This window comes from Equus przewalskii, chromosome 26 (assembly GCF_037783145.1).
Source record: "Equus przewalskii isolate Varuska chromosome 26, EquPr2, whole genome shotgun sequence".
Taxonomy (NCBI): Eukaryota; Metazoa; Chordata; class Mammalia; order Perissodactyla; family Equidae; genus Equus; species Equus przewalskii.
In genome coordinates, this window is record NC_091856.1 from 17,958,241 (window position 1) to 17,971,935 (window position 13,695).

Here is a 13,695-nt window from a genome sequence, read left to right on the forward strand (position 1 = left end):
CTGACAAGTTTTACGCTCTAGCCCAGTTCTTAGCACTGAAACAATGCAGCCTAACAATCTAAGGACAGTGATGACAACTTTGGTGCTGACCCATTCAAGGCCACAGAACCCCCTTACCTTGTGAGGTCATCGGTGGTAGCACTGGATGGGCTGGCTGAAGAGAGGGCTGGATAGATGGAGGTGCCATGGGCTGCCCGGCTCCTCGCAGAGCATTCACATCCTGAAACAGGCACAAGCATGCTGCTTGCTACGTATATGGGCCCCTAACTGAAGACCCAGGCTGACTATTCACCCACAACCTGCTTACAGCCAGTGTTTTTAGGCAAAGAAGAGGAAGGAAAGGTGAGAGTTTAGGGCACGGGTTATGGGGAGAAAGCAGTCTGTCATGTACTAGAGGAGAGCCCTTCTCCCCGTAAATTATATCAAATAATTAAATACCGTTAATTTCCTCAATCACTCTAAGTAGCTGATGCTTATTGTCTGAAGCAGTTAAAGTGACTGTTCTCCAGAATGTATCACTTTCCAAACCAGCAGCTACCATAAGACTGACCTAGTCTGTTCCCACAGAAGAGGGGTCTCTTGCAAGGAAACCCAGGGAATAAGGCAGCCTCTGCTCTTTGGCTATATAATCTCCACAGACCTCAAGGTACTCACTGAAAATCAGATAGAGTAGGATTCACTGCACCTCGTTACCATGCTGTTTTGGGATAATATAGTTTTAGAGTTTCCCCCCATTGATTCTTTTCATAAAATCAAAGCAATGTTGGTCCCTACTGCAATTCTAAACAAAGTTATCCCACAAACATCTTCCTGATCCACACAACGAAAAGAAAAACTTGAGACATAATATATAGTGACTGCGATCTGCTATGCTGCACTTTAAGGGTGGAAATCTCTCTCTGATCTTCTTTTTTCTGGGGGTGAGGAAGATTGGCCCTGAGTCAACATCCACTGCCAATCTTCCTCTTTTTGCCTGAGGCAGATTGTTGCTGAGCCAACATCTGTGCCAATCTCCCTCCATTTTGTATGTGGGACGCCACCATAGCATGGCTTGATGAGCCACGTGTAGGTCCACACCCAGGATCCAAACCCATGAACCCTGGGCCACCAAAGCAGAGCATGCAAAACCAACCATGATGCCAACAGGCCAGCCCCTCTCTGAACTTCTTTTACTTTAGAATTCCTCCTTGTCTCCCAATATTCTCAGAAATGTATTGTGCATTTCTGGAAAAGCATCTCAGTTTTATATCACCACAGCTCTAATTCAACCTGTATTTCTAACAATAGAGTGAAAGCAATTATGCTAAATCAATACAACAGAACACTGGGTTACCTTTAAAGGTAATAAAGCTTTGCTTTATGTACACTATTTATATTATTGATATTAACATAAGTGTTCACAATATAACATTAAGTTAAAAAATCAAGCTACAAAGCTATATATAAAAAACAATGCCCCAGGCTGGTCCACTGGCATAGTGGTTAAGTTCGTGCTCTCCCCTTCAGTGGCCCAGGGTTTGTAGGTTCGGATCCCTGGGCAAGGACCTAGCATCACTTACCAAGCCACACTGTGGCAGCACCCCACATAAAATAGAGGAAGACTGGCATAGATGCTAGCTTAGCAACAATCTTCCTTAAACAAAAAGAGGAAGATTGGCAACAGATCTTAGCTCAGGGCCAATCTTTCTCACCAAAAAAAATAATGCCCTTTTTGTTAAATATGTCTTCTTACTTTATAATTTAAATACTCTACAATGAATAAGTAGCACTAAAATTTTTAATAAGAATATTATCTTATCCAAATTTCATTTCCAGAAACCAGATAAAAGCCAATCTTACAACAACAGGTCCCAGAAAGCCTATCCTCCTTTAAAATGTTAAATCTACTTAGAGCTCTTCCAGGAAGAAATAAAACGAAATTGTGAAAAATAAAGCCTATTTTGGAAAATTTTTTCTCAAGAGCATCACTTTTGCTTTGTCGTACACCAAAGTCAAAGAATCCTAAAAATCAGTCTCTGTTATGTGTTCCAATTCAATTGAGAAAGGATGATTTTATTCAGTAAGGAGCTAACTACTGGGAAAAGAACTAAGAACTAAATTACTTCAGATCATACACCAAATCCCAGATGGATTAAAATTTTAAATATAAAAATGAAATAATAATAAATATTTTATAAATCACGTGACATTTATAATATATGAAAGTGGGAAGGCTTTCTAAGCATAATGTCAGAAGCAAAAAACAAAGGGAAAAAATTGATAGATTTGTTTGCAATAAAATTCTTGAACTTCCAAAAAAACCACATCACATACAAAGCCAAAAGACACAACAGTGTGATCTTTAGTAACACGTAACTTCAGTGGAAAGACCAACATTTTCCAAGAGAGTCTAAACATTCAATCATTAAGTAAGAAACCGAGCATCTGTTATGGGTTGGGCATCATGCTGCCTAAAGAGCGACTTTTACTGACAGTGGAGATCCCAGTAGAAGGCGAAAATAACTACTTAAAATGGACCACTTCTGGTGGTAGACGTACAGAACTGCTTCCATTTCTCAGTGGAAGTACTAATCACAGTAGAAACATATGTACCAATATCAACCTGTATCATTTTGAATATAAGCTCTCTAAATAATGATTCTGGGTGAGATGCAGAAAAAGCAGTAATTTCAACCAAAAGAACAGAAGATAGGAACATCTGCACTATTCATTCTAATACAGCCAGGGGACATACTTCAATTTCTGAATCATTGGAATCCAGCTGTGGTGGAAGGATGGGGAGCATGGGCTGGCCCATTTTAGCCATCCGAGAGATCAACTTGGCCTTGACTGTATCAGGATTCTAAAAAGAAAGGAAAGTCACAAAAATCACTGTAATCAAGGTTCATTCTCTTCAGTCCACTCTGTCTTTGGCTCTTGTATAAAATCCTTCAACAAGTCCCCCTGCCATATATATTTCTAATCATTTCTTCTAGAAAATGAAAATTAAAGATTTCTTGCCTAGAAGCATACATGGGTCACAATTAATAACAGCAGTAAAAAGAATTTCCCATATGTTGGAAGGGACAATGTAATTTCACACATATTACTTCATTTCAATCAAGTCTCCCCACCAGGCATACTTACTCTCATTTTACAGATGAAAAACTAAAGTATAGATTAAGGGAGGGAGGCATTTCAGATGATAGTACTCTCTCAAAAGCCTGAGGGCAATTCAGCAGAGAGAGATTGAGAAGAGATTTGGGGAGAGAAGGAAAGAGGAGCTCTTTGTTCCAAATTTAGGTTCATTTAACTCTGACTTGGCATTGACTACACACCCGCCCCTGTGCTAGAAGCCTCTGTACCCATTTACTGGTCCAAAGTGCAGCCTTGAGTACATTCCCATGAGGGTGCACAAGATGATCTATTGGGTGTAAAAAGAAATGATCATAATCTCTATTTTTAAATTATCTTGAAGTTACAGTAAACATAAGACATTAAGCTTGTTTACAGGGATGAAGAGTACGTTATATAATTTGTAAATAGACATACACTGGAAGGATGTGCTCATTTTTTCTTAACACAATCAAAAAAGCTGGGTCCATCAAGAGAGGACTAGTTATATAAACCATATCCACACAATGGAATATTGTGATCTAGAAATAAAAAAAGAATGAGGAAGTTTTCTATACACTAACATGGAAAGCTATTGTCACATATATTCTAAAATTACGAGCAAGGTAGGTAACACACATAGTGCGCTTTTTTGTGTGACAAGGGAGAAAAATAAAATATACATTCCTATTTGTTTGCATCTACATAGAGAAAGTGAGAGAATATATAAGAAACTAATAAAAGCAGTTACCTAAGTAGGGGGGAAGATGGGAGGGGGTACATGAGGGCAGGGGTGGGAGTGAGTCTTCTCAAAAAGTGCATCTTGTTATTTTGTTTTGATAACTGTACCATATGCATATAATTACTTGTTCAAAACAAAAAATGAAAACTTAAATGTAAAAAGAAACAAAAGATGGTTAATTTTGTTATCTGAATTTTGCCTCAATTAAAAAAACAAAACTGTGAAAAAACAAAAGAAATAAAAAAAGGTTAGAGATCACTAGTCTACCAGAAGTTACTGCAGCTTAGAAACAGGTGACAAAAATAACTGTGTCCAGAGAGTACAACAAAACTAATGCTGAACAATTTTTGTGGTTGTTCAAAGATATGAGATTGTAAGTGTTTTTCAATTTTCTTCTTTCTTGGTTGAACCTTCTGGCTTTAGGAGGTCACTTTTTATATATATTTGATCAATTATTTGCTTTGATTTGCCAAATTCCTGATTTGGGCTGAAGACAAACAAGTCAACTAGGATTGGAGAGAAATTAACCATCGATTTTACTCCAATTATCCCGCTTCCCAGTGTGGCAGGTGAAGGCCACAGAGCTTCAGAACTTCAAGTGCTTCAGCTATCACCTCGTCTGCAGGTAGCAAACTCATGCCTTCACGGTCCAGGCAGGGCAGACACAAACCACAGTGGACGTCCTCCTAAAGGCATTCAGATCCACATTTTACTACGACAGTATGCTAGTCTTTTCATCTTTACACCTGGGCAAACACAGAGGCCCAGTGATCTGCTCAAAGCCAACTAGCTGGTGAATTAGTACAGAATTCCTCTGAGAGAATGAAAGGATGAAGATATGTAGTGTTAGCAGTAATGAGGATAATAACAAGAGCCAATGTTAATTGAGCTCTTACAATATGCCCGACACAATACTAAAAACTCCACAGGCATTATTTCACTTAAACTTCATAAAAATCTCGAGAATGACTGAAGACATGCTATATGTAGACTCTGAGCTCAGTGCTTTGGAACCAAATCACAAGAACCCTATAAAGGGGCTGTGAGAATCATTCCATTTTAAAAATGAAGACGCCGAGGACCAGAGAAGTTAGAGAATTTTCTCAAGGCCACACGCTTGTAAGAATAAAGATTTGGAGCCAGGTCTGTCTCTGCAGAAGCCCAGGCTGATCTACACTGACTCCCAAGTAAGGGGAACAAATAAAGCCTGAATCATTTGTTCTTGACATTTCTTTTCCCTCTAAGTGACCACACCCTAGGCGCACGAAACCTTCTCAGCAAACGGGGGCAAGGGAGACAGACTCGTATACTCACTGTGTTCATAGAAAGCTGCTCGCTGAGGGAGTTAGATTTGGCACGAAGAGCTGGCTCCCTGCAAGCAAGGAAGATATATCCTGAGATGAATACAAAATCCATAATTCCAAGGCCAGATTATACTGGATAAACAAACTGTTTTTGAAAATATTTGCCAATTTAATGGCTGCAAAACAGAACTTGAACTCTTCTTTAGTTTGTATAATCTCTGAAAGCTAATAAAGATTAACAATTTTCCACTCATGCTTATTATTTATAGTTTTTTCCTTGGGTACATATTTTTTGTTCATTATGCCTTTTGCCCAATTTTCTTTCAGGGTTTGGCAGGTATTCTTACATATCTGAGTTCGTGCCTTTATAGACTATGAATATTAATCCTTTGTCAGAAAAACCTGATGCAAGTGTTTTCCCCATTTCCCTCATCCCATTTTTTCCCCTAGTTATTTAAAATTATTTTAGGGGCCGGTCCGGTGGTGCAGCAGTTAAGTGCACATTCTGCTTCAGCGGCCCAGGGTTCACTGGTTTGGATCCCGGGTGCAGACATGGCACCGCTTGTCAAGCCATGCTGTGGTAGGCATCCCACATATAAAGTAGAGGAAGATGGGCACAGATGTTAGCTCAAGGCCAGTCTTCCTCAGCAAAAAGAGGAGCATTGGCAGCAGATGTTAGCTCAGGGCTAATCTTCCTCAAAACGATAAATAAATAAAATTACTTTACTTTTCAATTGTATCCCTATTTCTGAACCCCTCTAAGAATCATTTCTATGGACAATAAAAGAGCTTGCTACAACTCCAGTATCTTACCCTGATTTGAAAGGCGCCGACGTGGGTGTTGACACAATAGGATCAGCAGAGAGGCTGTCAGCACCAGGTATGGGAGAAGGAGCCGCCGAATCCCGGGAACTAACACTGTGCCCATCAGAGCCGGAATCTCTGGCAAATTTGACCTAAGGAAAGATCAAAGACAGGTGGAAAAGGCTACAAAAAAGCACCCGTCGCCCTCCATCCTCCCTTCTTTTTACTTATTCTCCATTACATAAGTCATTATCTGTTCACTGCAGGTGAATCAGAAAATGCAGATAAGCAAAAAAAAAAAGAAAGAAAGAAAGAAAGAAAAAGATAACAGTCTCCTGCAATCCACCTACTAAGCAATAACATTATCAGAATTTTGGATGTAGTATTTCACATTTATATTACCTTTGGATGTGTATATCTATCTGTGTGCGTGTATATTTTTTACAAAAATGGGGCCATACTGTTTTGCAACCTGCTTTGCTCACTCACTGATACGTTAACACATTGCCATGTTACTAAATGATTAATCTATGACATCATTTTCAACTACTGAAGATTACGTCTAACTTCAAAGGTCATGCTTTTAACTGCTATTATCTACAGGAAAAAGTCTTCAAAGGATCGGGGGAACAGAAGTCATAAATATCTATGTTATTACAAAATACATTTCACCAATTCCTAGTTGTTGGACTTTCAATTTATTTCCAATTTTTCCCATCACAAACAATACTTCTATGAATAGCTTTGCATCTATATCTTTGCACATAATCATTTCCAAAGTATAAATTCACACAAGTTAAATTATTATATAAAAGCTTTGTTCATTTTTAAGAATTCTGATATACACCACAAAATGTGAACTACTTTATACTCCACAAGCAGTATATCAGTCTTTCTTAACACTCCTGTCACACTGGGTATTATCATTCTGTATCAGCCTTGTCAATCTAATAAGCAATGTTAATTTGTAATTCGTTGATTATTGGTAAAATAGATTTTTTTTTTCCTATGTTTACAAAATGCCAGTCTTGATGGATTCAAATTGGTTTGTTATCTATCACCAACCATGATTTCATCAAACTCAAAGGAAAATTGAGAGGGAATATTAAAGTTGTGAAAAGGGCAGCTGGAAGCATGTTAGTGACAGAGGGCTGGAATGGCCCCACAGACACAAGGTGTCCAATTAGGAAAGGCCCATTGAGAAGAAAAGCATACCCTTTGTTGTAGCAGGAACAACAGCCACAATGAAGATGACCGTAATATCTTTTATTTGCATTGTATTGTATAGTTTATAGTAACAAACACTATCACATTTGGACCTAACAATCACAGCATAAAGCAAACAGGGTCTTTTTTTTTCTTAGGAGGGAGCAGCATTAATTAACCACAATTTGTTACAAAGTTTATTACAGAAATTATACATATTCATGATAAAATTTTTAAAAGGTACAAAAGGGTAGAATATCAAAAATAAAGGTTTCTGAACCTCATTTCCATTTTCCAGAGAAAACTACTTTTAATGCTTCCAGATACTGTCTATGAATGTATGGGCATATATATGTATTCATATGTATATATACAGCCATATGTATATAAGACTGCGCAAATATGTTTGTATATGTGTGTGTACACACACACATGTACACACAAGAGATCATACTATCCATATTGTTTTGCAACTTGCTTCTTTCACTTAACAGATTTTTGGATATTCTTTAAGAACTACATAAAAGTCCACTTTATGAAAAACCATAACTTAACCAGTCTCTTAATAACGGACATAGTTGTTTCCAGTTTTTTACTACTACAAACAATGTGACAGAGGGAGGAAACTATATATCTCTATCTATCCATCTATCTGTAGATACCTTTGCATACTTATGTAAACATATTGATAGGATAAATTTGTAGCCATGGAATTACTAAGTCAAAAGGTATGTACATTGGGTAGGAACCACTATTTTATAGACAAAATAAAAAGAAGGTTAGTGTAGAGAAGTGATCTGCTCAGGCATGTCCTCTTCTAGACTCTGAATAGCGAGCCAGGAAGGACATAAACGCTGGTCTTTAGATTCCAAAGCTGCTGTTCTTTCCAACTATACCATTTCTACTTAAAAAAAAAGACAGACGTCTTCAGAACCTGTTCTCAAATATATTTATTTATTCATTTTACTCAACTAGCAAAGAGAACGTATCAACCCAACACACCACCATTTCACTCACCCGCGTAATCTCCACCTCGAACACGAGGATAGAGTCTGTTGATGGAGTCCATCCTATTACCCCTTCAGAGCCAGCAGCACAGGCTGGAGGGATGATAAGCAACCGCTTCCCTCCTTTTTTCATGCCCAGCATTCCATCTTCCCAGCTCTTTAGGAATCGGAGAAGAGGAGAAGCTCATCAGACACAAACTTCCTCATAAGACAAAATGGGGTATAGGATCATCAGGTTTCACTCATCCACACTTTCAGGTTTGGATCCCGGGAGAGAGGTCAAGTTCAAATATTCCTCCCTCCCTCCATTCGTTATAAGAATATCTAGAATACTGTCATACATCACTTAACAACAGTGACATGGTTTGAGAAATTTGTCATTAGGCGATTTCGCTGTTGCGCGAACATCATAGAATGTACTCACATAAAACTAGATGGTATAGCCTACCACACAGCTAGGCCAAATGGCACTAATCTTATGGGACCACCACTGTAAAGGAGGTCCATTGTTGACCAAAACGTCATTATATGGCATGTGACTGTATTGCTTCTAAATTCACTTGTAAAAGCCAGCATATCCGGGACTGGATGAAACATATTTATCTTAGGTAATGAGAAAAATTGGGAGGAATATAAGACTGGAATTAAAAGAGAAATGAAAGCTATCATTTATTAAACATATTTTTCCAAATGCTCTGGTAAGTGCTTTACTCATATTATGTTGTTTAATCCCTAAAACAACCTCATGAGGTTAGTAGCATTACCCCCATTTTACAGATGAGAAAACTGAGGCTTAGGGAAGTTAAGAAACTAGCCCAAGATCAGACAGTCGGTACACTGTTAAGCCAAGATTCAACACTAGACTATCCAGCTTTAAGGGTCTACAGAAACAAGTCTCCAAAGGCTTCTGGGAAAAGGAGTCATAAACAATGCTATGAAGACACACTTTTTGCCCCGTGGATGAATGAGTACTTCACAATGCATCAGTATATCCCGACACAATTATAGCCCACACGTGTAAACTACTCTTTACTTTATAACACACTTGCGCAACTGGTAAAGAAAAAATTCACAAGGTGAACCCAGGGCCTCAGACGCTAATGCCGTCATTCCTCCCACTGTGTCGTGGTTGTTTCCCACAATGGTTGCAAAGCGCTGGTCCCAAGCATTCCAGGGAGACAAGAACCACCCATTATAACACATTGCTAGAAGAAACAGTTTCCCCTCTTTCCTTATTAGGCTATAAGAAGGATTTAGTAATTTCCCCAGAGTTACAGGATGAAAAAGAAAGGGCAGGTACCCATTCTTCAATATATCATCTCATAGGCAAAAATCTCCCAAATACAGATAATGTAACACAATGTTATACGACTTTTTACACATCCTTTGCAGACTCTCAGAAAATACAGCCAGGTTAGAAATTTAACAAAACTGAATGTAAATGAAGCCCACTACAACTGATAATCCATAGAAAAACACAGTTAAACCTTTACCTTGATGACTTTCCCTGATCCTAATTTCAAGCGAAGCAGCTTATCCTTGTTAGCAGTGGAGTCAAAAACCTGCAATGTTATCAAAGTACATGAAGTCAGCCAGTTTCAAAAATAATAATAATCATTACAACATCCAACTTAGCACATACCAGCACAGTACTTCTGGAATAGGGAATGTCAAACATGCTGGAAAAATTGTTCTTAAAAGACCTGAAAAGAAGGGACCACATCATGGCTAAAGAGTGTTATCACACTGAATATCTCTGAGGCAAAGACTTCCAGGTTTGGAAAAACATAAACTTCTACCACCAAGTATTTAAAAGCATTTTCATCTGTAAAGACTTCTCAAATAAATGATCTTATCTGATGCTCACACCAATCCTGCCAAGGAAGCAGCATAAGTACCACTGACCTCCATTCACAGATGGGGAAAAAAAATTAAGAGCTTAAATGACTTGACAAGGTCAAGTTAGGATAAAATTGAAACGTGAATCCACATTTTTTTGACTCATAGTCTAAAGTTCTTTCTATAATACCATACTGCTTTTGAGGGCTTAATAACATTAAAACACAACAAGCCCGATCTACTTACAGTATCTACTATAAGAAAAACAGAGAAACAGCTGTGAGGAAGGTCTAAACAGAAGTTTTAAGACCTAATCTCATAAGAATATATTCAAGTTTAAAACTGGTATAGGAGGACAAGACATACATGTGAACAATTACCAGAAAGGACACTTGGAGTTTCCATTCTCTCTAAGCGGAAGAGACAAGTAGCACTGAGAAGATTTTACACACTAACAATTCATGACTATGCCCCAAAAGCAGTTGTAGTGACTAAAGCAGGACAACTAAATGATTTCTATTTGCCAACAGCAGCAATTCACAGTAATAACACCTTACGCTTGAATAGCCCTCATGCTATTTAAATTACAAAAGAACCTGCAGGGTACGTTTTCTTACCTGGCCCAGCGCATGATTCTGCAAGAGCCAGCCAGTATAGGCCACTTCCAAGGAATCTCCAACTTCTACAGCAGGACCCTCTGCTACAATGAGGTCCTGCGAGAGCACTGCATCCAGGGAAGAGGTGCTGTTGCACTTGGCAATGCACACCTGCGCGACGAAATCGAAGCAGCATAAACTTAGTTTAAGCTCAGTAAGTACTCATCCCATTATTGTTAATGCTCTTTTCTAAACAGTGGCAACCCCTAAGAAAACCGATTAGATGTTTGGAAGTAAATCATTCGAAAGTCAGTAATCTTGCCCAGAATCAAAGTGCCTAAGAGTATGGCATTGGAGTCAGACTGTCTGGGTACAGATCTGGGCACTGCCACTTATTAACTTGTAACCTTGGCCAAATAACTTAACCTCTCTGTGAACTTCATTTCATAGAGGCTTTTTGTAAAATGGAGATAAAAGCTTTGTATATCTCCTAGGGCAGTTATGAAGACTAAGCTAATGGAGGGTACTTGGCCCAGTGCCTGGCAAATAACAGTAAGTACCCAATAAACATGAGCCACCGTTACTATACTGACTTACTGCTTCAGTGTTTGGGAACCTATGAAAGAAGGGACGCTTCTAAAAAAATTTCAAAAGGCATTTCTAAAAAGAATAAACTAGAAAAAAGGCCCTTTACAAAACCATATTGCATTCCAAGAATTCCTACCTCCACCCTTACCCTACAGATTTAGCCATATTGTCTTAGCACAAATCTTAGACAAGATTAAGCATTACAATATTAAGTAAATAAGATTTAAGTATTCTATAGTCAGTGTTTTAACATATACATTGGAAACTTGCTACTCATTTTCTTAAAAAAGTTTCGTTATTGTAACCAAATAAATGCTAACTAAAACAATGAGATGTCATTTTTTATTAAGCAATTAAGACTAAAAGGGAAAAAAAAGGATAATTCTAAATGCTGGCAAAGAGAACTGATATAAATGTGAAATAGTACAATCTCTCTGAATAGTAGTGTGCCAAAGTATATACAAAGTATATACAGAACCTAAAAATACTTGAAACCTTTGACTCAGTCTTTCACTTCTAGAAATCTACCCTAGAAAATAATCAGAGAGAAAAAAGGACACAGAATTATACACAAAAATGGTCACTATAGTATCATTTATTTCAGAGACTGAAAACAATCTAAATGCCTAAAGTAAGAGAATGGCTAAATAAATTAAAGAACACTTGTATTATGCACCTTCCAAAACTGTTTCCAGATAATTCTTCATTAAGTGGGTAAAGATGCATTATACATTGTTAAATAAAATAAGCAGGATATAAAATTCTTAAAGGGTGTATCTACTATGTACATACTATGTATACTATGCATTAAAAAAAAGAAACATAACATGTTACTAGTGGTTACTTTGGGTAGTAAGATTATGAGTGGTTTTTTTTTAAATGTTTTTCTAAATTTTCTACAGTGATCATGTAGTAACTTTTTAAAAATTCTTTTAAAACGCTATTTTTAAAAGATAGCTTTATTTATTCCTTATTTATGAAGTGGAAAATGTTTTTTAAAAAGTCAGTTTAGATTTAGCCTTTTTTCTCTTTAAAGTCTCATTTTCGAGCAATTTCAATAAGTGTTCCTATTATTTCCCTGAAATACAACAAGCTCAGGTGAGAAATTTAGTGCCTGTCACTAACAAAATATAGCAGGTTATAAGTTTTCCATATATTTTCCTAAAATCAAGGGAAATCTAGACTAGTGCTTGCATTTTCATGGGAAGAATAAGATGGTATTACCTGTTTATTGAACTCCACAGCAGCCTTTTCTGACTCAAACATGATGGACCAGTTTTGTCTCTGGTCATCATAAAAGGTGCTATAGTTATTGGGCCGAACCTGGGGAAAGGAGAAACGGTGGGATAACTCAACCAAGAGCAGCACGGCAGCTAAATCTGACTGCCTGAACCCACACAGAAGGGCCTTGACTCAGGTGACCCCAAAGAGAGATATCAGGGAACGTTCTTCTTCCTCCCACCCTCCACCAACTTCCCCTTAGTCCACATTCCCACAAGGCAGACAAGAGACCTTTCCGAGAGGCTCTCTTAGGATATCCACTCTGACAGCCAGGGCTGAAGCAGATCTAATTCCTGCCAGCTATGCACACACCAGTCTCTGCTATAAACCTATCCCAAAGGAACTAATTCCAACATGGGAAGTCTTACCATTAGCTCAAAGTTCGGATGAATTCTGGCAACAGTAACTCGCTGCTGTTGACTGATATAAAGAAGAATCTTATACTGTACTCAAGCAAAGACAGGCAGAAAAAAAAGAGAACAGAAGTCAAAAGGCAACACAAAATGAGCAGTAAGATGTCAGGGGTGGTGCTTCATAGAGGCATAAAACTCAAAACTCAATTCACCTCTTAAAGCTTGGATTTTAAATTCTATCCTTTGACTATCCATTTTAATCTCTTCTCATTGTGGTCTTTTTTTTTTTTTAAGATTGGCACCTGAGCTAACAACTGTTGCCAATCTTTTTTTTTGCTTTTTTCTCCCCAAATCCCCCCAGTACATAGTTGTATATATTTTTTTAGTTGTGGGTCCTTCTAGTTGTGGCATGTGGGACACTGCCCCAACATGGCCTGATGAGTGGTGCCATGTCCGCGCCCAGGATCCAAACCAGCAAAACCCTGGGCCACCGAAGCGGAGCGTGCGAACTTAACCACTCGGCCATGCGGCCGGCCCCTGTGGCTTTACTCTTCAACTGTCATCAGCAAGTCTTTATTTCACTGGTGTTTTCATTTGTATGAATGGTAACTAAGACATATACAAATGACCAACAGGTACATGAAAAGATGCTTAACATCATTAGTCATTAGGGAAATACAAATTAAAACCACAATAAGGTACCACTTCACACCTACTAGAATGGCTATAAAAAAAATCAATGGAAAAATAACGAAGTGTTGGCAAGGTAGTGGAGAAATTGGAACCCTCATATATTGCTAGTAGGAATGTAAAACAGTACGGCTGCTGTGGAAATAGTTTGGTAGTTCCTCAAAAAGCTAAACATAGAATTACCACATAACA

At 38.1% G+C, this 13,695-nt stretch overlaps 1 protein-coding gene across 4 annotated transcripts in view; it reads right to left on the reverse strand.

The window, feature by feature from the left end:
- The window catches only part of FKBP15 (FKBP prolyl isomerase family member 15), a 53,182-nt gene that overhangs the window by 22,827 nt on the left and 16,660 nt on the right, over positions 1-13,695 (reverse strand). For all 4 annotated transcript variants that reach the window (XM_070595078.1, XM_070595077.1, XM_070595076.1 and 1 more), the window contains exons 5-13: positions 12,829-12,903; positions 12,404-12,502; positions 10,613-10,762; positions 9,650-9,718; positions 8,167-8,313; positions 5,953-6,095; positions 5,150-5,207; positions 2,735-2,842; positions 118-220 (exon numbers count right to left, since the gene is read on the reverse strand). In XM_070595078.1, the coding sequence (XP_070451179.1) occupies positions 118-220; positions 2,735-2,842; positions 5,150-5,207; positions 5,953-6,095; positions 8,167-8,313; positions 9,650-9,718; positions 10,613-10,762; positions 12,404-12,502; positions 12,829-12,831 (880 nt within the window). In that variant the 5' untranslated portion in view covers positions 12,832-12,903. The remainder of the gene's footprint in view (positions 1-117; positions 221-2,734; positions 2,843-5,149; positions 5,208-5,952; positions 6,096-8,166; positions 8,314-9,649; positions 9,719-10,612; positions 10,763-12,403; positions 12,503-12,828; positions 12,904-13,695) is intronic.